Genomic DNA, 22,208 nt, shown 5'->3' on the forward strand with positions numbered 1-22,208 from the left:
ACTTTTTACAAAAGTCCATAGGGATGTATGACTCATATTTCTACCTCTTACGTATTGATATTATGAATATACCTTGCTGAGAATTATTTCTGGAGCCAAATACTCTGGAGTTCCACATAATGTCCAAGTTCTGCCTTTAACTCTTTTGGCAAACCCAAAGTCTGTGACCTATAAAAGAAAAAAAAAATATTAGTGAAAATGTATTACCTCACAATAAATGTGTTTATTGAACCTAAATTGAAAGTTTAAAATTCAAATTGAAACTATGAAAGAAACTGAAAAAATAATTAAGTCCATGTAATTGAAATTCATTAATGAATAGTTAGTGAATGAAGGTTTAAACACTCCAAGTTGGAAATCCTTCCTCAACACAAAGAAAAGGAACAAATTAATAACAACAAAACCCTTTTCAGTCATTATTATAAGATCCTAGACCCAAGGAATAAAAAAGTGAAAATAAAAGGTAAAAATAAATAGCATTAATAAAAATGAAACAATGCTAAATGTCTGCCTTACCCCAATATGTCCTCTGCCATTAATTGCACCATCAGAAGTGTAAAAATGTCAATGGGAGAATCTATTGATAATTGTGTAAAAAGAAATGCTCCCACTTTATTAGTAGTAGAAGTGAAAAGAAAATGTTTCTACGAGTTCAGTATTGGTAGTCAGGGATCCTTTGGCAGTTATATTGTAGTCATAAAGGGCATGGACTCTGGGATCAGACTGCCTAGGTTCAAATTCTGACTACCATTTACTGGCTAAATGACCTTGCCATGCCTTAGTTTTGTTAATCTTAAAATGAAGATAACAGTGGTATTTCTACTTCATAGGTTTATCAGGATTAAAGAAATAATACATGTAAAACACTTGGAATATGCCTGGCAGTAATAACTGCTCACAGATTTAGCTATTAATATCTCCTTATGCAAGAGGCTATACTCAGTTCACAGCTATAGATTAAGGGAGATACAAACAGGTTCCTTTCATAATAGGATTTTTGCTTCTCTGTAATAGCAGCGAAACTCTGAGCTCTACTTAAACTGTTAGGAATAATTGTCTTCTTCAAAAAAAAATCCAGGTTGGGCTTACATACATACAATGTCTTGCCTAGTATTTTCTCAAATACATTATACAGAATGTGTTAAAGTCATACCTGGATATAGCCTTGATGGTCAATTAAGAGATTTTCAGGTTTTAGATCTCTGTAGATGAGGTCTAGTGAATGGAGGTACTCGAATGTTAGCACTATCTGAGCTGCATAGAACCGGGCATGGGGTTCACTGCAAAGAAATAAAAACATTGATTTTCTGTAAAAATGAGTTAATACATTCTAATTAGTAGATTATACATAAAAACCAATACGAAGTAGAGGTACTTTGGGAACAAAAAGTATTTTAAAAAAAATGTATGTAAAGAATCTTGTTACTTTTCAAATATTTATTAAATCTCTATATTGTGTTCAAATAACATTCTGATAAATTTATGGGGAAGCACACATTGAGGAAAAATATAAACCTAAAATAGTTATCTCACTGTGAATCATTATAGCCTATATTTGAATATATTGATGTCTTTCTAATTATGTCTGATCTTGAGAATGACTGGAAAGCAAATGTGCCAATTGAAGTGTCTATCGGGGCCACTGCTATAGTGGCTCCATCTACTTTTCTCACAAATTTCAAGAGTTCATAGAATTTCCCTACATAGAAGTTCTTTAGCTGCATTTATCTGCAGATTAATGCCATTTTACCCATTTTGTAATAGTTCCTGTTACAAAATGACATGTGTTCATTATGGAAAAATATAATAAAATATCGATGAAGAAGGATGAATACTCATAATCCCATTCAGAAACCATAGAAACGACCTTGGCATCAGGATTTCCAAATCTTCTACTATGCTTGTTTACATAGATAGACAAAAGAATAATCTCTATGTTAGTGTAAATATGTACAGTTCTTTAATGTATATATTAGATTAATAGATCAGTGTAATTTTGATGTCACAATCTGAAAAATTCAAAAGGATATACCAATTTTCTGAGTTTCTAATTTATCTTCTAATGCATTACTTGAATTCTACTAATCTGCCTGATAAATTGCAATGCCTTTCAGATTTGTTTCCTCAGTGAACAACCTTAACTATGAATAGAATTTCCCTCAAGATGGTTGGTATGAATTTGATCTGGTAGTAACAGAAATACAAATTCCAACAAAAGATTATATGTGCTGCCTTTTTTGCTTGTCACTGCATTTCCCAAGTGCTCAGTAAATATTTGTTGAAATAATGCATATGTAAAGAAAAATGCTTTTGGGGAGCAAAATTCTATAATACCCTTCCAGTTTCTGCTTCATCCCAACACTGTCAATCTGCATTGTATGCCAAATGACAAGGAATGAGGAGAACATTGTAAGCAGAGATTAAAATAATCATTCTGGTCATTGCAACATTTATGCTTAAACTGGGAAACATTTGACCTGGGAGGTCCCCTCTTATTTTCTCCATGCACCTGTAAACATAAAATGTCATTATTATTACTTTTTACTCATAAAATATTAATTTCCATATGCTGGTGTTTAATTGGAGGAATACATACATTACATAGATCTATAATAAAATTCTTTTTTTTCTTGCTCTGTTGCCAGGCTGGAGTGCTGTAGCATGATCACTGCAGCCTCAAACTCCTGGGCTCATGCAATCTCCCCACCTCAGTCTACCAAGTAGCTGGGACTACAGTTGCACACCGCCATACTCAGCTAATTTTGTGTGTGTGTGTGTGCGTGTGTGTGCGCATGGGGTGGTTTGTCATGTTGCCCAGGCTGGTTTTGAACTCCTGAGCTCAAGTGATCCATCTGCCTGAGCCTCCCAAAGTGCTGCGATTACAGGCTTACATGAGCCACTGTGCTCAGCCTCTAATCACATTCTTGAAAGGTGAAAGTAAAATATTCCAAGTGCAAAGTGTTATTGGGTATTTCTACTTAATATTGAATGTAGGAAGACAATGGTAAGGGCTAATGCTGTAGCAGTTTTAAGTCCAGACAGCTTTAAGTAGAGAATTCAAATGACTCATTTGATTCTGATTAAAGCCATGCTAAACAATAACTTATATTCCTACTGCCTCAAAACTTCTAAGATGGACATTGCAATCGTTCAAGTGTATATGTAGTACTTGTGAAAGATGAGAAAAGACAAGTGTCTCAGTGTGAATTCCTTCAACCAACTTGCTGTTCTTTTAGTACCAAGTCAAGTATTAAAGACTCAATATCAAAGAGTACTAAGACAGTGAGGAGTTGCAAAGAAAAGAAGTTACCAATTATATAAAGTTAACACAAACTTTTTTGAGAACAGGTTCAGGTGTGGTACTTTAGTGTAAAACTTTAAATAACCATAAGGCAATGTGAGGATTCTGCTTGAACAAGAGGCAGTAGGAGAGAGAGGACGATAGGAGAGGAAAGAAAATTCTCAAAGATAAGCAGAAGCTACTTTGCACAGTGCCTGACACTATATTAATTATATTAGTTGCCCTGTACATATTAAGTCAATAAATGAATCTTGGCTTAGGCCTCAGGTAATTAAAATGACTCCAATGTTTGCTCATTACTTGATATCATCTTGTGATATTCTGAGTCTGCCACCATCATTTTATGAATCAAATTACCATCATCAGTCCTGTTTCAGTTCATACTTGTGTTTCAGTTATGCCAATATTTAATTACGAAAGTTAATTGTATAAGTTGGGTCATTTTTGTCATACCTAACTAAATCAGAGTTGAGGGGCTGGGGCAATAAAGCACTCAGAGCACACAGCACCTACTCCAAGAATTAAATTTTCCATATGCCTAGCTGCTAAAGCTTCCTGTTGTAAACTGAAGCCAGTTTTATTTAATAGCTACTGAAACAACCTGTTGTGACTCTAAGACTAGTTTGAATCCACCACCATCACTTACCAATCACAGCTTGCCAGCTCCCCAAAACTTTGCTAGTGCCAATGAACTTTGTTCCAAAACGTATTATCTCTCCTTTTTATAAAACTTCTAACCTTCTTATTGTTCTTCAGTCACACCAAAGACCACCTGGTCTGTGTGATGCCTTGCATTGCAATTCTTGCTTCCCAAATAAAATATCAAATCTACAGATTTGCCTCTATATTTTAATTTTGACTTTGATATACTTGGTGTCAGAAGTGGGATCCTAAAGCTGACTTACTTCAGGGAGAATCACTGGCCCTGGGAACTATAGCATGAAGTACCCCCACTGGAGCCCTTTCAGTCCTGCTGCTTCTGGGGAGTCCCCTCTTTTCCCCTTAGTGAGTCTCTTTTGGACTAAACTCTTAATTGTGGTTGAGTTCTGTTTTATTTGGGATTTGGCTGGGAAGGGGTCTTTCTCTTTCCCCCTCCTGTTTGAGAGGGGTCTTTTGCCTCCTGGTTGACTGATGTCCTCTTGGGGAGGGTTATTTTCCCCCTGTTGACTTCAGCGGTAAGGATTAGACCTCAGTTTTGAGGTTTGGATGAGGGTACTTTCCCCTTCATTTGGAGAAGGCTTATTGTTCTTCCTGGTAAGGACATACTTTATTTTCTGTTGGTGCTTGTGTTTATTTGGACTTATGTATTCAGCACTTGTGTTTAATTGGCTCTTATGTATTTGGCATTAAACCGAATCACCTAAATACATTTAGTTAAAAATAGGCTCTCAAAGTTTAAAGGCATGCCCAGGTATTTTCTGAGACTCGAGCTGGTAACATGTTCAAACATTATAGGAATCATTCAAACAGTCTGTTGTTCTCACAACAAAACTAAAAGACCATGGTGATAAAATCATATACTCCAAATAAGACTCATATCACAACCGATATCCTAAGGCTAATAAAAATTTCAGGACTCAGACATTGCCTTGCTACAAAATACCATCTCAAAGCTAGTGGAGACAAGTTCCTTTCTGGAGCTTTTCCCTCCACTTTTACAGTTCCTCTTCTTCATCCTAATATCGACTAAATTCTCTTTTCTCAAAACTCCTCAGCTATTTTGGCATATTATTTAAGTAAAAACACTTGAAAATCATCAGATAAAAAAGATAATCATCTTGATTTTCATGCTGTTTTGGTTTTAAGATAAAATTCCAATGTAAAGGACACTGTCTCTATACTAAAAGAAATGGCAACAATCTTATCTTCAGGGTCAAAGAATTGAGACAAGAAAATATTGTACAGACCTAGTTCGAATAACTATCATTTGGGTGTCCTCACATAATTCATTCACATTTTCTCAGTTAACAATTCTTTGTCTAATCCCGCATATTGTCAATTGACTCAAACTACTCTACCTATAATTTAGTTCACAGACTTCATAATATTACCTATTTAAAAAAAGTTTAATGTTAAGCCTCATCCCATTTTGTTAGAAAAATAATTTGGATCTAATTCTCTTTTTATAAACTGATGGGTTTATTGTTTTACTATCTCATGACTAAAGTTCTAAAATAAAAGCTGTAATATTTTTATTTATACATTTGTATAGGTGTTTAGATGTTTTTATGCATATGTACATATATTGTATGCTGTGTCTATATAATAAAATCTGACATAGTTGTCTAGAAATCCCTTAAGGAATTCTATTTGGATAAATGGGTGCTTATATACAATATTTTAGTTCACATGACTTAAGTACTATCTTTGATAAATTAATTGGTTTTTAAATTATTTTTTAAAGTTTATATTTTAGATTCAGAGGGTACATGTGCAGGTTTGTTACATGGGCATATTGGATGATCCTGAGGTTTGGGGTATGAATGTTTCTATCATCTGGGTAGTGAGCATAACACCCATGCGTAATTTTTCAGCCCATGTTCTCCTCTCTCCATCTCCCCTCTAGTAGTCCCCAGTGTCTATTGTTTCCATCTTTAGGTACATATACACTCAATGTTTAGCTCCCACTTAAAAGTAAAAACATGAAGTATTTGGATTTTTATTCTTGTGTTAATTCACTTAGGATAATGACCTCCAGCAGCTTCTATGTTGCTGCAAAGGACATGATTTCATTCTTTTTATGGATGCATACTATTCCATGGTGTATATATACCACATTTAACTTGAAGGCAGCTGCAGAGAAATGTCAGGTCACTTACAGAGGGAATTCCATCACGTGTATCTGATGGACCTCTCAGCTTATACCTTACAATCTGAAAGAGATTGGGGCCTATTTTCAGCATCCTCAAAGAAAAAAAATTTCATCTAAGAATTGAATATCCCACTAAATTAAGCTGCATAAGTGAAGGAGAAATAAAATCTTTCTCAGACAAGCAAACACTAAGGGAATTCATTACCACCAGATCAGCCTTACAAGTGGTCCTTAAGGGAGTCCTAAACATGGAAATGAAAGATGAATACCTGCTACCACAAAAACACACTTAAGCTCATAGCCCACAGATAATAAAAAGCAACTACACAATCAAGTCTGCAAAGCAGTCAGCTGGTAATATAATGACAGGATCAAAATCTCACATATCACTACTAACACTGAATGTAAATGGTCTAAATGATCCACTTAAAAGGCAGAGAGAGGCAAGCTGGATAAAAAGAAAAGTCCCAACTGTCTGCTCTCTTTAAGAGGCCCATCACACCTGTAGACACTCACAAGCTCAAAGTAAAGGGATGGGGAAAGAACTACCATGGAAACGGAAAACAAAAAAGAACAGGAGTCTATTCTTACATACAATAAAATGGAACTTAAATGATCAGGAAAGACAAAGAAGGGCATTACATAAAGATCAAGGGTTCAATTCAATAAGACTTAACTATACTAAAAAATTATTAATAAAATACAATTAGAAATGTCTTCAAAATTGTCAACATAGATTTTTGCCTAGATTTCCTGGTCAGAGAGTTTTATATTTGCCTCTGATAAATTTCTTAAGGTCCTGAAGCTATAAACCCAGACTAAAACAAAAGGATCTTTGTATAATAAATAAGATTAATTTAATATTATTGATTTAATAAACATCTGTATCTTCTGAGTTATTGATAGAAAAGTCATGTATCTAACTTTAAATTCTTATTTAGGTAAACATTTGATATTAACAGGCTATAAAATTGGCTAATAAAAATAACTTAAAATAATGACTCTGCCTAATATCTCAATTTTCATAGGTAATCCAGGCATAATTAATAAAAATGAATAAATTAGGTGAATGTAAATTAAATAAACATTTATAAATAAACTATTCATGTAAATTTAAAGTCTTACAGTTATGTTATATTAAACTAAATAATAAGATACTTATTAGATGTCTGGGCCATATCAAAATAAGATTAAAAACTAAAACAAATTACTAAATAAATACAAATCCCTTGTTGGGTTTTTAAATTTTATAAAAAGTTTAAGTATATTGAGGTATAGTAGGCAAAATATGAATGTAAGAAAAAATTATGTTGTATGAAAAGTATATTAGGTGGTAAATATTTTTCCTAAAGTAAAATGATTGTCTGTTCCAAAAACAGAGGAAGAAGAAAAGGAAAATTATAAGATTAAAACTGGGGGTTTGGAAAAATGAAAGGATGGGCCATATGAAAGAAGTTTTATGTGTAAATCGTTAGGGAAAGAAATTGGAAAGGAAAATTGTTTACATGTTTTTCTAAAAATTAATGATTGGTGTCAAGGACCAGAGTCTGGCTCTCTATATTTAAAACAACAAAGCTTTCTTGAAGTATTCATCTACTCTCAATAATACTGCAAAAGGTTGTGATTTTCAATTATAAAATCTGTTTCTTTGACAGCCATCTTCCCAAGTGCAGTTTCTATTTCTGCCACATTTCTTCCTGAGATCTAATTAATTTCCCTAGTTTTAGGTTTGAAATGCTGTCCTCTTCATTGAAAATAGTAATTCCATTTCTTGAGGTAAAGTTTTCCTTTTGAAATTTATATTTCAGAAGTTCGACTTTTGCTGTATCACACTACACATGATTTGAAGGTCATACACCCCCTTCTTTTCCTTGAAAAGGTGTATCTTTTTGCTTGGCTGGGGTGGTAACTCTCTCCTTCAACCTTTTTCCTCAACTCCTAGAACTTTTTTTTTTTTTTCCCAGTTTGAACTCTGTTATGGCCTGATGCTGACATGTTTATCTGAAAGGCCTAGAAAAGCAATGTTTTCTTCCAGTATAATTTGAATCTATATTCTTGGCTCTTCTTGATATGTTTGTATTATTTCATGTAACCAGGAAGTTTCTCATGCTGTTACTGACAACCATGTATTTCCCTGCTCAAGATAGTCTTCTTCTTGTTCATATTTTTCTATAATACAATGTACACTCTTAACCCTGGACACATTCTTCCTGTGTCTGATTAAATTCAAGTACTCAGTCAACTTTCAGGTGATTGATAATTTCTTTAATGGAAAGCTCTAAATGGGAAAAAGAAATATGAAAAAATGAGCATACTGCAGAAGATTTTTCTTTACCATTTTGGTAATTTGTCTAAAAAACTAGATTTTATATTTTATCAAGATAATATCCTATATTGTCTTTATCAGGTTCTTCATTACTCAGAAAAACTGAGCTTTAAAATAATAAAAGTTTTTACATTCATATAACTTTCTGTATTATATCTGATGTCTTTTGATTATCACTCTGGTTAAATAAATGACTATTATTTTACAGTGACCTGTTACTCTGTTTTGACCAAGTGTTTTGAGTCTTTAAAGATGTTTAACAAACTTCCCAAAAATCAAACCCTAAATTAAGTGTTCTTAATCTAGAATTAGCTTTGGGATTTTCCAGCTGGGCCCTTGGAAAACATTCGAAGACATAGAGATCATCTTGCAGACATATTAAAGAATTAGATTTATTTTTAAATTATATAAGAGACATTGTATAAATGATGTGATACTAGCTCTTTTAGTTGCATTTATGGCTATGTTGTTCATATGAATGTTTCAAAAATTATATAAATTCATAGAAATTAATGTTATTCACAATTCTGGTTATTGCCTTAAAATGCTACATATAATAGAAATAACTAAGTTTACTTGTTAACTGTAAACTTTCATCAGATTTTTACCCATTCTAACCCAATCTGGCTATTCTAGATTGTTGTCATCCAGAGTTATTATTTTGAATTCTCAAAATTATTTACAATTAGATTCATAGAAAAGACCCCAACAAGTACTCTTAAATACAGGCTTTTAATAGCTTTAAGATCACCAGACTAAATAAAAATTTCTAGAACCCTAATAAAAAAAGATGAGTACATGAAAATACTAATAAAGATCAAGCAGAACAAAAATTACATGAACTTAAATAATTGATGAAAAAATAATATTTTCATAACTTTCATTTAAAATATTGTTAGTTCTTAAATATTTTGGTTTCCAGGTTTAAAAAATTTTATCTCTTAAGCTATTTATAATTTATACCAATTTGGTAAAGTATATTTTTTTAAAAATAAAGATAAAAGCATTTGTTTTTTTTTTCTCCTTATTAATTCAAAAATTAGTTGTAAGTACTTTTATGGGAATATGACTATTTGTATAAGTCCATAAAAATCTGCTCTCTCTTTATAGCAGAATACAATGGAAAACACTGATTATATTACTAAGGCTCTAACTGAACTGTCATATTTTAAAAGTGCATAAAAGGCCTGACTTCAAGGATTTCTCAGCATTACAATAAGGAAATAAAAACTGTTACTTCCTGGCAGGACCAGGAACCTTAACACTGTAAGTAAAATCTAAGACTGCCTTGGTTCGGCTTCCTTGCCTCAAGAGGTTTTTAAATCCAAGATTCCTATGTAATCAATGTAGAGAAAAAAGTTGTTTCTAAAGAATAACTTAATATACCTGTTATTAGACTTTAAGTCTGTATATTACTTTTGAGTCTTGTTATCTACTTATGGACTAGACAAGGTCCTCAATTCTTCTAGGTTACTCCAATCGAACTTTCTTCCATAAAGTTGTTAAAATGAGAACCGCTCTGTTCCTGAAGCCCTGTAAGCTGAAACTATGTAAATTTTAAGAAACAAGTCTCATGCCTGATGTATGGGCCACAAAGTAAGTTCATCAAACTGCCCAAAGTCATAGCCAGAGACGTTTAAACTGTAAACAAGGCCAAAAAAATTGATGTTTTCCATGGTGTGAACAGCTTTTCTCAAGACATTGGAACAGGACTCCATATTGTAGTGAAACTCTTACCCCTCTCAATGCCTGTCTTTTTCACTTAACCAAATAATATTGTAATTTAAAATTCACAATCAGTAATTGTTATAGGTACTGGTGAGACCTGCTATAGCCATTGACAAAACCTGACTTAAGAAATTGTTTCAGTTCATCTAGTCCACAACATTGACAATATCCTTAACACAATTTTTTGTTTAATTTTGCTGGTGGTTCCTCTTGCAAAGTCTGGCATTCTCTGCTTTAGTTCAACCCAGTCATAAAATGTTAGTCAATGGCTATAGTAGGTCTTACCAGTTTCCCCCTGGTCCTTTGATTTGTTTAGTGTTTTGCCCTTAGGCCCGGGCTTTAGTTCCAAAGCACTGCACAAATAAATTTTACTATACTGTTAATTTTTTTGTACTATCATTTGTAAGCTTTGTTCTTAGTGCCTATCTAATCTTTGTAAAGGCAGCCGTCCCAACAGAATAACATTAACCCAACACTTAAAGATGATTGCTAATACCTATGGAAGTGAAAAGAAGGAATTCGATGCTGGACTCCAGACAAAAATCTACTTTGAGAAAAATTTTCCTTCTGGACTCTTGGTTACTTGAATGTGGCCCAGGTCCCTACATAGAACCCCACAATACCTTCTCTCATATGTGTGACAGAGACAACTAGAACAAGTCCATCCCAGAACCAAGGAATAATTAAGCCTAACTTCAAGATGGTTGATAAGCAATGCTTTCAGAGAAAGATCTTGATCAAAAGGGAAAAATGTGAAAGCTGATTACACAAATTAGTCATTCTCATCATACCCAAATAAATCAGAGTTGAGGGGCCAGGGGAATAAAGCACTCAGGGCACACAACACCTGCTCCAAGAATTAAGGCCAGGTGTGGTAGCTCACACCTGTAATCCCAGCACTTTGGGAGGCCAAGGAGGGTGGATCACTTGAGATCAGGAGTTCAAGACCAGCCTGGCCAACATGGTGAAACCCTGTCTCTATCAAAAATATGAAAATTAGCCGGATGTGGTGGCGGGCACCTCTAGTTCCAGCTACTCGGGTGACTGTGGTAAGAGAATCACTGGAACCCAGGAGGCAAAGGTTGCAGTAAGTCAAAATGGCACCACTGTACTCCAGCCTGGGCAACAGAGGGAGACTGTCTCAGAAAAAAAAAAAAAAAAAGAATTAAATTTTCCACAAGCCTAGCTGCTGAAACTGCCCATTGTAACCTGAAACCAGTTTTCTCTAACAGCTACTGAGACAATCTACTGCAATTCTTAGCCGAGTTTGACCCCCCACCGTCACTCACCAATCAGAGCTTGCCAGCTCCCCAAAACTTAACTAGTGCTAGTAAACTTTGTTTCCAAACAAATAAATATAAAATTTATTTTTATAAAACCTCCAACCTTTTCTTTGTTTTGTAGACACATTGAAGACCACCTAGTCTGTGTATATGCCTCAAACTGCAATTCTTGCTTCCTCAATAAAATGTTGAATTTAGAGATTTGTCTCTACATTTTTGACTTCAACATACTATACTGAATGAAGTTGTATCTGTTTTTTATTTTAGCTTTATTCTATTAGTGATTATTAATGAATAGTAGAAGCTTACAAACTATTACGTACAGGCAAAACTATCAGATTCTATAACCTATTTTAATAACTGTGAGATCTTATTAGTCATAACCTGATGAGGTACAAACTCCTGTTAAATTATGTATGTATTTTAAAAACTAAACTTTGCAAGAACTTTAAGGAGAATTAAATTTGTGAAAAACAAACTTTTATAATCTTATTACCATAATACCATTATTATTATTTCTCTATATATTTATTTTCCATCTTCATCCTTAAAACAATCCTCTGTCCTAGAGTTGTATTAATATTTGTTTAATAAATGTTGATATTTTAAAATTCAATTAATTTTTGCATTTTCTGAAAACTATTCAAGTAGTGGACCCTCACAATATCTACCAATAGTATAACATTTAAATTGGCTTCGAAGTCCTTTTATTTGAATTTTAAAACTTGTGTATGATGTGGCCTCTTTGTTTCCACCTAATGCTTCAAATGGCCAAAATATTAATCAAACAAAATAAGTTTTTGATATTGGCATCAACTTAAAAATCTGGTTAAACAACACAAGCCTATAAAGATTTGAAGAAGACAAAAGCATTAGTTACCTGAACCTTCCAATTCTTCTTAGATGTGAAAACATTTCACCCCCAGGCACATATTCCATAACCATGTATAAATTAGAATTATCCTATGAACAAATAAAAAGGAAATACAATTATTCAACTTAGGTCAAAATTATTTCAATATTATACCATGTTGAATTAGAAAAATTTAACATCTTTCTGACAGATTAATAACTTTGAGAAATAAAGAATAAATGGAACATGCTCTAGTTTTTCTATACAGAGACACTCATATTTTTCCCCTCCTAGTTATTTTTGCCACAAATTAGTCTGGGACTTTTGCTCTTCCTTTTCTTGCAGAGAACATCTAGTTCTTGAACAATTAAACACTCAGGCAAAGAAATAATGCTATAATATATGCAAAAGAATAACAAAGTTAAAAAACAATTTGAAAAAGTAAGAATATTTACACTTTATGTATAAAAGATTAATGGTTTTAATATTTTAAATACATAGGTCTTAATTTAATTTAAAGAATAAAGGAGAAAAAAGATTAAAATGTTTCATATGATTAAATATTGCAGAAAGATGCCAGTATCATTCCGAAGAGCTGAAAAGTGGCCAATTTAAATAATAACTCTTATACAATTTTTCAGACACTTAAATAATGGAACAAAAATTATTCAGCTTTGTATAAGTAAAAAGACTAGAACTCAAATTACTAAGTAAAAGAAGATGAGATACTGGCAAAAAGGGCTTAATAAAAGTAGAAAATGTGTTGGGTATATGAATTTGCATAAGAATTGTTTAATAAGATATCCCTATGGTTTTTGATAAATTGGAGTAATTCTTTTTGTAATACCATCTCATGAAGAATTGCATGTATCACCTTTGAACAATTTCTCCAGGGAGAATCAAAACCTTTTCAAATGTTACCTAAGTTATAAGCACAATAGGATTTAATTACACAAACTCGAGAGGTATTTGTTTTGTTTATTTATATTTTTTAGGTTTATCATCTGGTTTAGAATCCTATTTATAGTTTCATCTTAAAAAAAGCATATTAGGTTGAAAGTATCTTATTTAGATATTACTAAAATTTACCTTAAAAGCATACTCCAGTCGAACAAGGAAAGGAAAATTCACTGCCTGTAATATTCTTTTCTCATTCAAAGTATGCTCTATTTGCTTCAGTTTAACAACCTGTAATTGAGAGATAAATATTTCTTTTATGTATTTAAGCAAAATCAAAAAGTTATCACTTAAAAAATGTAATAAACTTGGATAAGGAAAATTGTTAGAATTGGATAAGGAAGAGAATAACAATTACCAACTATTAGGTTGGTGCTTAAGTAATTGTGGTTTTTGCCATTACTTTTAATAACAGGATTCAAATAAAAACCTAAGAGAGGATTTAAAACTTGGTCTTAGGAAGATCAACTACAGTTTCAATTAAGAAGTGAGAGCTAAGTAGGAATAAGAAACAAACCCATAAGAAATTACTTTAAAAATTAGTTATGTCAATTATACTTAAATAAACATATATCTATATAATTACTTAAAGTAATTTAAAAATTAATGTGAAAATACTAACGTCCTAATCACTCAAAGTCCTCTGTAAAAGCTGGCTCAAATCTCTGCAATAACTAGATACTGACTTTAAATACTTCAGAAGATGAATAAGAAAATTAAGAATGAAGAGAAAGCCCATAATTGAAAAATAGTGAGTAAAAATGAACAATTTTCATTTTATAATATCTAAATAAATATAGGTATAAATTCTAAAAGTTTATTTTATATCGCTATAGAAGAGGATGCACAAAATATTGGGGAAAAAACTACCTTTTTAACAAAAACTATCTTTGTATCCTAGGTCATTCAGACTTAGGCTTCCTCTAGATTTTCTATTCAATAGAAGGGGAAAGTAATTTATCTTGACTTCACGAAGATTGTAATTCTATTCCATATGTGATTCTATTTTGAATTTTAAAAGTGGTGACCTTAGCAAGACATATAAATAATTTTCTTTTATATGTGTAAATCATTAGAAGGTGGCATACTTTCTTGCCAGAGTCTAATGGTCAATGTGAGGACAGTCACAGATGTCAAGAAGTTAAACATAAATAAGAAAAGTAATTAAAGATAGCAGCCAGGTATTAATATATAAAATTAGGAGTATACTGATAATACTGAGCAAAAAAATTGAGTAGGAGTCAATCTGTGTTTTAATCTAGGCCTTCTATTTAACTAACTTTCTGACTCTGGAGATGCTTTCAAATCTTTGGGCTTCAGGTTTTCAAAATCTGTAACATGAAGTGGTTTGGTCACTACTGTACACATTTTAACTTCTGTAATAGTTAGAAAACAAATTAGTCCATAATTGTCACAATAAATTACAGTTGTCCATCAGTATCCCTGGGGGTTGGTTCCAGGACCTACAGCAGAAACCAAAATGCCCAGGTGCTCAAATCCCTTATATAAAATGACAGAGGCTTTGCATAAAACCTATACACACTCTCCAGATACTTTAAATCATCTCTAGATTACTTATAATACCTGATATATTTTAAATTCTATGTAAAGGGTTGTTACACTGTATTGTTTACGGAAAAATAACAAGAAACAAAAGTCTGTACATGTTAGGTATAGATGTAATTTTTTTCCCAAATATCTTCAATCTGTGATTGGTTAAATCCATGGATGTGGAACCCATGGATATGGAAAGGCTGAATGTATATTAACTATGCATCATATAGTTACAAAAAATAGGAATAAAAATTAAATTTAATAATATAATTATTTGAAGGTGTCAATGGTAAGTCATTATACTGAATCTGTTTAATAGTCTGGCTGATAAAACTAAAGTTTACCCTGAAAGTAAATAACAACAAATACACTCACCTTCTGCTTATCTAAGATCTTCATGGCATAATACTGTTCAGTAGCTTTGTGTTTTACCAACATGACTCTTCCAAATGAACCTGTTCCAAGGGTTTTTTTCCTTTCAAAATCTTCAAGTCCGGCATTATTCTATATGTAAATACATAAATAAAACTTAAAATTCTCATAAAAACACTATGGGAATTATAAATGCTTTAATAATACATAATCATAATGGATAATCCCATTTATAACTATCCATTTAAAAGCAATACAAAAAGGCTATTGAGATTCCAGTTTATCGATTCTATTTTTCCCTTTGAACAAGAAGGGATTTAATATCTGAGGACAGAATGTATTGGAAAACAGAGCATAATAGTAATAGGAGGAAATAAGAGCCTCAGCTGAAATATTAAGGATTATATTCCAATATGCATTTCTAGTATTGGACTTTAATCTTAGTACTGAACTTCCGATAAATGAGTTTCATATTTTAATAATTACAAACTGACCAGAGGCATACTGACAAAGAGTCATAGAAGCCATACAGACTTAATGCACTTGCAAATAACTGTAATGAATAGATAAACTGAGGGATCAGAGCTCTTTCACTAAAGTTACCTGTGAAGAAATCAGTCTTGCTTCATTTCTGTCTTTATATAAGCTTATAGAACAAGATAATAGCAGCATGAGAGAGCCTAGTGGCTTTCTCTCTTTATGTTATAAAACCACAGCATTATCTAAAACAATAACAATAAGGAAAGAAGAATTCCTCATTCTACAAAGAACCAAAAGCCAGCATCCCAGAACAATAATCAGACTCTTTTTTTCTTGAATAGATGTTTTGTTATAAGGAAACATCTTTGTTTGGCTTTGACTACAGAGCAGAAGCAAATAATTGGAGGCATCAATCTATTAAATTTGTTCCTGCCACAACAAAATGAAAATTATTAGGAACAAATTATGTGTTAAATAGCAACAAGTAGTAATTGCTAACCCTTTTGTTTAATAGGTTTCATTGCAAAGAACTCCATGAAAATATCAGAAAAATATTCTGAAGGCCCAGTATATAGTGTTTAGCTTGAGAAAAATGTGATGCAATATGATTCTTTATCCAGTGAGGAATCTGTATAGGTATTACAGTTCACTGTAGTTGGATTTTATCTGTATTTCAAATCAAACCTTGCCTTTTGAGACCCATTTTAGCTTCCTGTTGGATCATTACAGAGAGCAGGCAATTCTGTTTCACTTATAACTTGTTTTCATCATATTTTGATTTTGCAGCTTAAAATTTAAAATAATTTCAAGTAGTTATAAGATTTTTTTATCAACACAAAAAGCCCTTCTAATTCTGACTGAATTAATATTTAAGTTTAGGTTTTATCAACATAGGTGGATTAAAATGTTCACCATAGTCCCAACCAAATAATGAAAACAAATTTTATTAACAGACAACAGAATATGTGTTTCTGCTCTTTATGCTTTTTTCATTGCTTTTATTTGTATTATAAAAATACGTTATCTTCCTTACCTCTCTTATTGTTTCATGTTATACAATGTCTAATACTTTGTAATCACAATGTTTAATCTTTGTGGCTATGTTTTAACTTATAGGTCATACTCTAAATCTTGGTAGTAATGGCATCTTTAAGAAACATTTACTTAGAATTCTTCAGTGAGAAAATACTTGAAATAAAAACTTTTGAGCTAGAAAGAAAAGACCTTCAAAATTTAATTTTTTTGGTTATAATATTTTTTGTTTTTCCATAAGTTATTGGGGTACAGGTGGTATTTGGTTACATGAGTAAGTTCTTTAATGATGATTTGTGAAATTTTGGTGCATCCATCACTTGAGCATTATATATTGCACCATATTTGTAGTGTTTTATCCCTTACCTCCCTCCCATTCTCCCCGAACCAAGTGCCAAAAGTCCATTATATCATTCTTATGCCTTTGTGTCCTCATGGCTTAGCTCCCACGTAACAGTGAGAACATATGATGTTTGGTTTTCCATTCCTGAGTTACTTCACTTAGAATAATAGTCTCCAATCTCATCTCATCTAGGTCACTGCAAATGTGTTAATTCATTCTTTTTTATGGCTGCATAGTATTCTATCATAGTTTCTTTATCCATTCGTTGACTGATGGGCATTTGGGTTGGTTCCACAATTTTGCAATTGTGAATTGTGCTACTATAAGCATGCGTGTGCAAATATCTTTTTCAAATAATGACTTCTTTTTTTTTTTTGACCTTTATGTTCTTACTCATAAGTGGGAGTTGAACAATGAGAACACATGGATATGGAGGGGAACATCACACACTGGGGCCTGTTGCGGGGTGGGGGGTTAGGGGAGGGATAGCACTAGGAGAAATACCTAATGTAGATGATGGGTTGAAGGATGCAGCAACCACCATGGCACATTTATACCTATGTAACAAACCTGCATGTTCTGCATATGCATCCCAGAACTTGAAGTATAACAAAATTTAATTTACTATTAAAATTCATTCATTATTTATAACTCCAAAAATATTATTTTTATAAAGTATAGATGGCTTTTTACATACAGTTTTTAGATCCTAGTTAAGATCTAAAATACTTAAACAATATAGAACATATCCCATCAAAATGATGATAAAAAAGATGCCCATCTACCAGGGATGTTGTTGATAGCCAAACTCTCTATGATTGAGAATTTTAAACTGTACATAAGGACTCTTATTTTTGTAATTAATAAAAATTGTAAGTATGCTATCAAAGGCATGATTCAAAATTAATATATTTGAAAATATTAAGATTTTATAGCAACTTGGAATCAGTATCAAATTTATAATTAGGTATTATACTGGAAATTAGTTCCTTCTGTAATTTAGGTATACATTAAGATTATTAATTAATACATCAAAGTATAACTATGGCAAAATTCCCATTTTAAGCTTCTGTTTACTAATACCACATGAAAATTAAAATTTCTGAAGTAATACATTTCTTAGGCAAGAATCATGATTTTATTAACACAAGGTTTTTAATTGTAGAAAAATCTAAATATTCCTTACCTGAGTTGGATTCTCCCATTTTTTCAAAAAGTCTTCTTTGGCTTTGGCTAGAAACTCTTTCACTGAAAATATACATATAAAAACAAATTTATCTTGTAAGAATATTTACAATATGTATAAGAATATTTATATTGCATATATTTTCTTGCTTAAAAAAGACATGTCATCTATTGTGATAAAATGTATATTTATCACGATGATACATTAAAGAGCTATTTAGTATCTCTAGGAACCTTCTCAAATCTCTAAGATACTCTAATATTGTTCTATAAGGAAACCACTTTGATAATTTCAAATGTCATAACAAAAATTCTGTTCCTGAAAACATAGCAGAAAGTAATGTAAGAAAGTCAGAAATTAATTTAGGACAAAATAGTGATGTAAAAACGCCATCAGTGATATTAATAGAGCCTTTAGATACAAGAATTTAAAACATCTGGAGAACATTAACCTACTGATTTGTGGAATTTCAAAAATAGTTGATTTTGATAAAGAGTTGTTTTCAGGTGTAAGGATTTATGTTATGTATTAGATTTGTATTCTCTTTACTAATGGCAAAGGGAAAAAATAAAAGCACAGACTAGCACATAAAGGACACCAACAAAGACTTAAAAACAGAACAAAACATCAACAACAAAAAATCCAGTTTAACAATCTTATTCTAAATTTGCAGCATAAACTAAATGTCTGAATACTCAATTTAAAATGTAAACTAAAGTAAAGCAATTCAAAACCAAATGTTTATATATTGATTAATAATGTATGTATAAAATAGCCACATGATTTTACAGAGCTATGGTTTGAAGTTTTAAATTTGTAAATTAAATGATGAACCAGTTAAAAGTTTCCCCATTTTCAAAAGCTATCTTAGAAAACAACTTCAGATGTTTAAAAACAAATAGGAAAAATATTCCAAAGAGATAAAATAGCATTAACAAAATGTATTGTTGTTCATATCTTTAGGTATAAGAATAAAATCTGACTATACTAGTGAGGGGCTCACAGATTCTTTAAGATTCCCAATGATACAGTAGTATTGAAGTGAGACAGGTACCTATTTTAAAACATACTTTATTTTTCCTCCTTTATAAATGTCATACCAATGTCATACCTTTGGGAAAACACCGTTACTAACCAAAAAGGCTTCTGGCATTTTAAATGTTTTGAGATTTCAAAATGATGATGACAGGCTCCAAGAGCAGACATTAGTTTTTAAGTAACATTAGAGTATGAATCTCTGAAGACATTATTTTAGTACTTTCTATAAAGTATCCTTTGTATTTTACTGTAAAATACTCTCAGAATGCCTATTTTAGAAAAACTGAGAAAAATAATTTTTAAACTAGAACTTTCCCATTGTAGGAAAATCTCATGCACTTAAACAATGAATCAAAGAATTTCACCTAATCATCCAAATATAATGTAATTCTTCCTGAGGGGTGGATTAAGGGTGGCAAATTTTTCTCTTTTCTTTTTATTACTTTTTTTAAGACTGGATCTTGCTCTGTCACTCAGGCTGGAGTACAGTGGCATGATCACAGTCCACTAGAGCCTAGACTACTAGGCTCAAGCAATCCTTCTACCTCAGCCTCCTGAGTAGCTGGGACTACAGATGTGCATCACCATGCCTGGCTAATTTTCTTATTTTTTGTAGAGACGAGGGTCTCACTGTGCTGCTCAGGCTTGTACTGAACTTTTGAGCTCAAGTGAACTTTCTGGCTCAGCCTCCCAAAGTGCTAGGATTACAGGTGTAAGTCACTGTGCCCGGCCAAATTGTTATTTTTTTCTTGGAATTTAGGATGGTTCAAGTCATCCTTGCTTCTAAAAATTAAAGTGCTAGTTACAAAAGAAAAAGAGTAGTTTTATAGGTAAGATTTTCTTTTTTTCACATGGAGCAGACATATCTGCACATGGCATTCACTTGGACATGATGGCTATAAATTAAATTAAAAACATAATTTATTGCAACATGCACTGTGGCATTTAAGAAAAAACAATTTGTGATTCCCAAAATATACCTCTTGTTTCTTCTGAAAAATATTTTTAGTTATCTTTTATTTATAGAACTTGCACATCAAGTTGCAATATAAACTCTCCAGATGCCTACATGAGTATAAATAATTTAGAAACAAAGAAAAGAGTCAAGGAAGGTAAAAAAAAAACAAACTTAACATCCTGTTTCAGTTTCTCCTGTCACTTTATGCTAAGTGGATCTGGAGTTAAGAAAAAAGTAACTGATCAAAGGAAGGACTGACAGTATTTGTCAAAGATGGTAAGTTGAAAAAAATTTCTTTTCCCTGCCTGGTGGTAAGCTAAAAGAAAAATTTCAGGTATTATTTAGTTTTATTGACTAATAGAATATGCAAGAAATTCTTTAAAATATTCTCTGTATTCATCAATGTTCCTGAGTTTACTGTCAAATAATACTGTAGAGAGTAAGTAAACGTTTTTATAAAGGTCTTATGTGAAAATTATCAGAAATGAGCATTAATCAAATATATTACATTTTGTGAATTACTTCAACATATAAAGGGATTGTCTTTTTGAGTACATTAAAGGATGGGCACTAAGTATGATGTTCTTAAATAGTTCCATGAGGAAAACCTGTTCCTGAAACATTTTTTCTCATATAACAATATTTACACATATGAAATCTCTAGTTTTTATGTGTACTATGTAGGTGCAAAGATTAACAAAGTTAATCTTTGTAAAAATATAAGTTAATAAAAATACACATCTTTTAATAACAAATCTACCAAAAATAAAATATTTCACAATATATTGGATTATGTGTAACCCTAAAACAATAAGCAATCTAAAACCACATGTATTTGCTTTGAATTTTATTACGTTTAGATATTGGTGGATGTAGCTTCTAAATGCTTTTCTTTTCTCTGGTAATTTAAATAATTTCTATCCACTGAAATAAAGTGTTGGCAGCTAATTAATAAAATAAGATGTGAGAGAGACAGCCAGATTCAAATACTGCTCTACATTCAACCCAGAATTCCCTATCAAGTATATAGTTTGAAGTTCTCAATTTTTTAGTTTACTTATTATGTTCTAATATATAAGCCATATCTACATTTAACCATTTAAACTATTATGATGGTTTTGGAGCTTGGCACATCTGAGTTAGAATATTCACTCTAATACTTCCTAACTGTGTGATCATAGGTACCTATCTCCAAAGCATCTAACAGTGATTAGTAACTCTTCTTCAGAAAAAAATACTTTGAAGAATGATTTTTCTGAAATACATTTTATTCTCTATTGGTAAATAATTGAACAAACTAGATGTTACAAAAAAGAGGACACACAAAAAATTTATTCCCAAAAGTATACATTTTCAATTATATATCTTTTCTGTTTGTATGATTTAAAGAGTCTATCACATTGCATTCTAAAGGAAATGAGCATACCAAAGGAATCTATATGTTCACCCAAGATTTGTTTGCAGGAACATTCACCCACATTCAAGAGATGAAAAAAAAAGAGAGACAATATTTATGCATTTTCACAAATTCATAAAAACACAACTTAGTTCTTATCCCCCCTCAAATTTGTGAATGTATTTAGACATAGAATACAGTTTAAAAATCAGATTTTAAAGTTTATTTTAAACATTAGGAAAACTGACTGAAAATTCACGCACAGCATAACTTCATCCCATATAATTCAGATAATTCTACTATAAGAATGTTTCAGTATTAACATTTAACAAAAGTATTTATTAGTTTTTTTGGCTGCTGTGTAAGATAAACTAGGTTACTGCATATGATAAAAAGAGTATGTTATTAGTCATAGTATACCATTATCCAATTCTTGAGTATCATTCATATTTTGTATTAAGAGTTTATAAATCTTTCTTCTATTATTTATCTTTCTTTTACTTTATTACTCTTTATTAATCTTTCTTCTACTACCTTGTACATCTTTTACTGTTTCATGGTGCTATAATTATTCTTTCTAAAATAATCA

At 31.7% G+C, this 22,208-nt stretch overlaps 1 protein-coding gene across 25 annotated transcripts in view; it reads right to left on the reverse strand.

The window, feature by feature from the left end:
- The window catches only part of PRKACB (protein kinase cAMP-activated catalytic subunit beta), a 154,703-nt gene that overhangs the window by 34,678 nt on the left and 97,817 nt on the right, over positions 1-22,208 (reverse strand). For 24 of the 25 annotated variants that reach the window (XM_005542901.4, XM_045368260.2, XM_045368251.2 and 21 more), the window contains 6 exons: positions 18,228-18,289; positions 15,190-15,318; positions 13,393-13,491; positions 12,331-12,413; positions 1,154-1,280; positions 73-168 (listed from right to left, as the gene is read on the reverse strand). In XM_005542901.4, coding sequence (XP_005542958.1) covers positions 73-168; positions 1,154-1,280; positions 12,331-12,413; positions 13,393-13,491; positions 15,190-15,318; positions 18,228-18,289 — 596 coding nt within the window. Of the gene's footprint in view, positions 1-72; positions 169-1,153; positions 1,281-12,330; positions 12,414-13,392; positions 13,492-15,189; positions 15,319-15,789; positions 15,893-18,227; positions 18,290-22,208 lie in introns of those variants that run through there. The other variant, XM_074003147.1, reaches the window with a different exon arrangement.

Source organism: Macaca fascicularis, chromosome 1 (assembly GCF_037993035.2).
Source record: "Macaca fascicularis isolate 582-1 chromosome 1, T2T-MFA8v1.1".
Classification (NCBI taxonomy): Eukaryota; Metazoa; Chordata; class Mammalia; order Primates; family Cercopithecidae; genus Macaca; species Macaca fascicularis.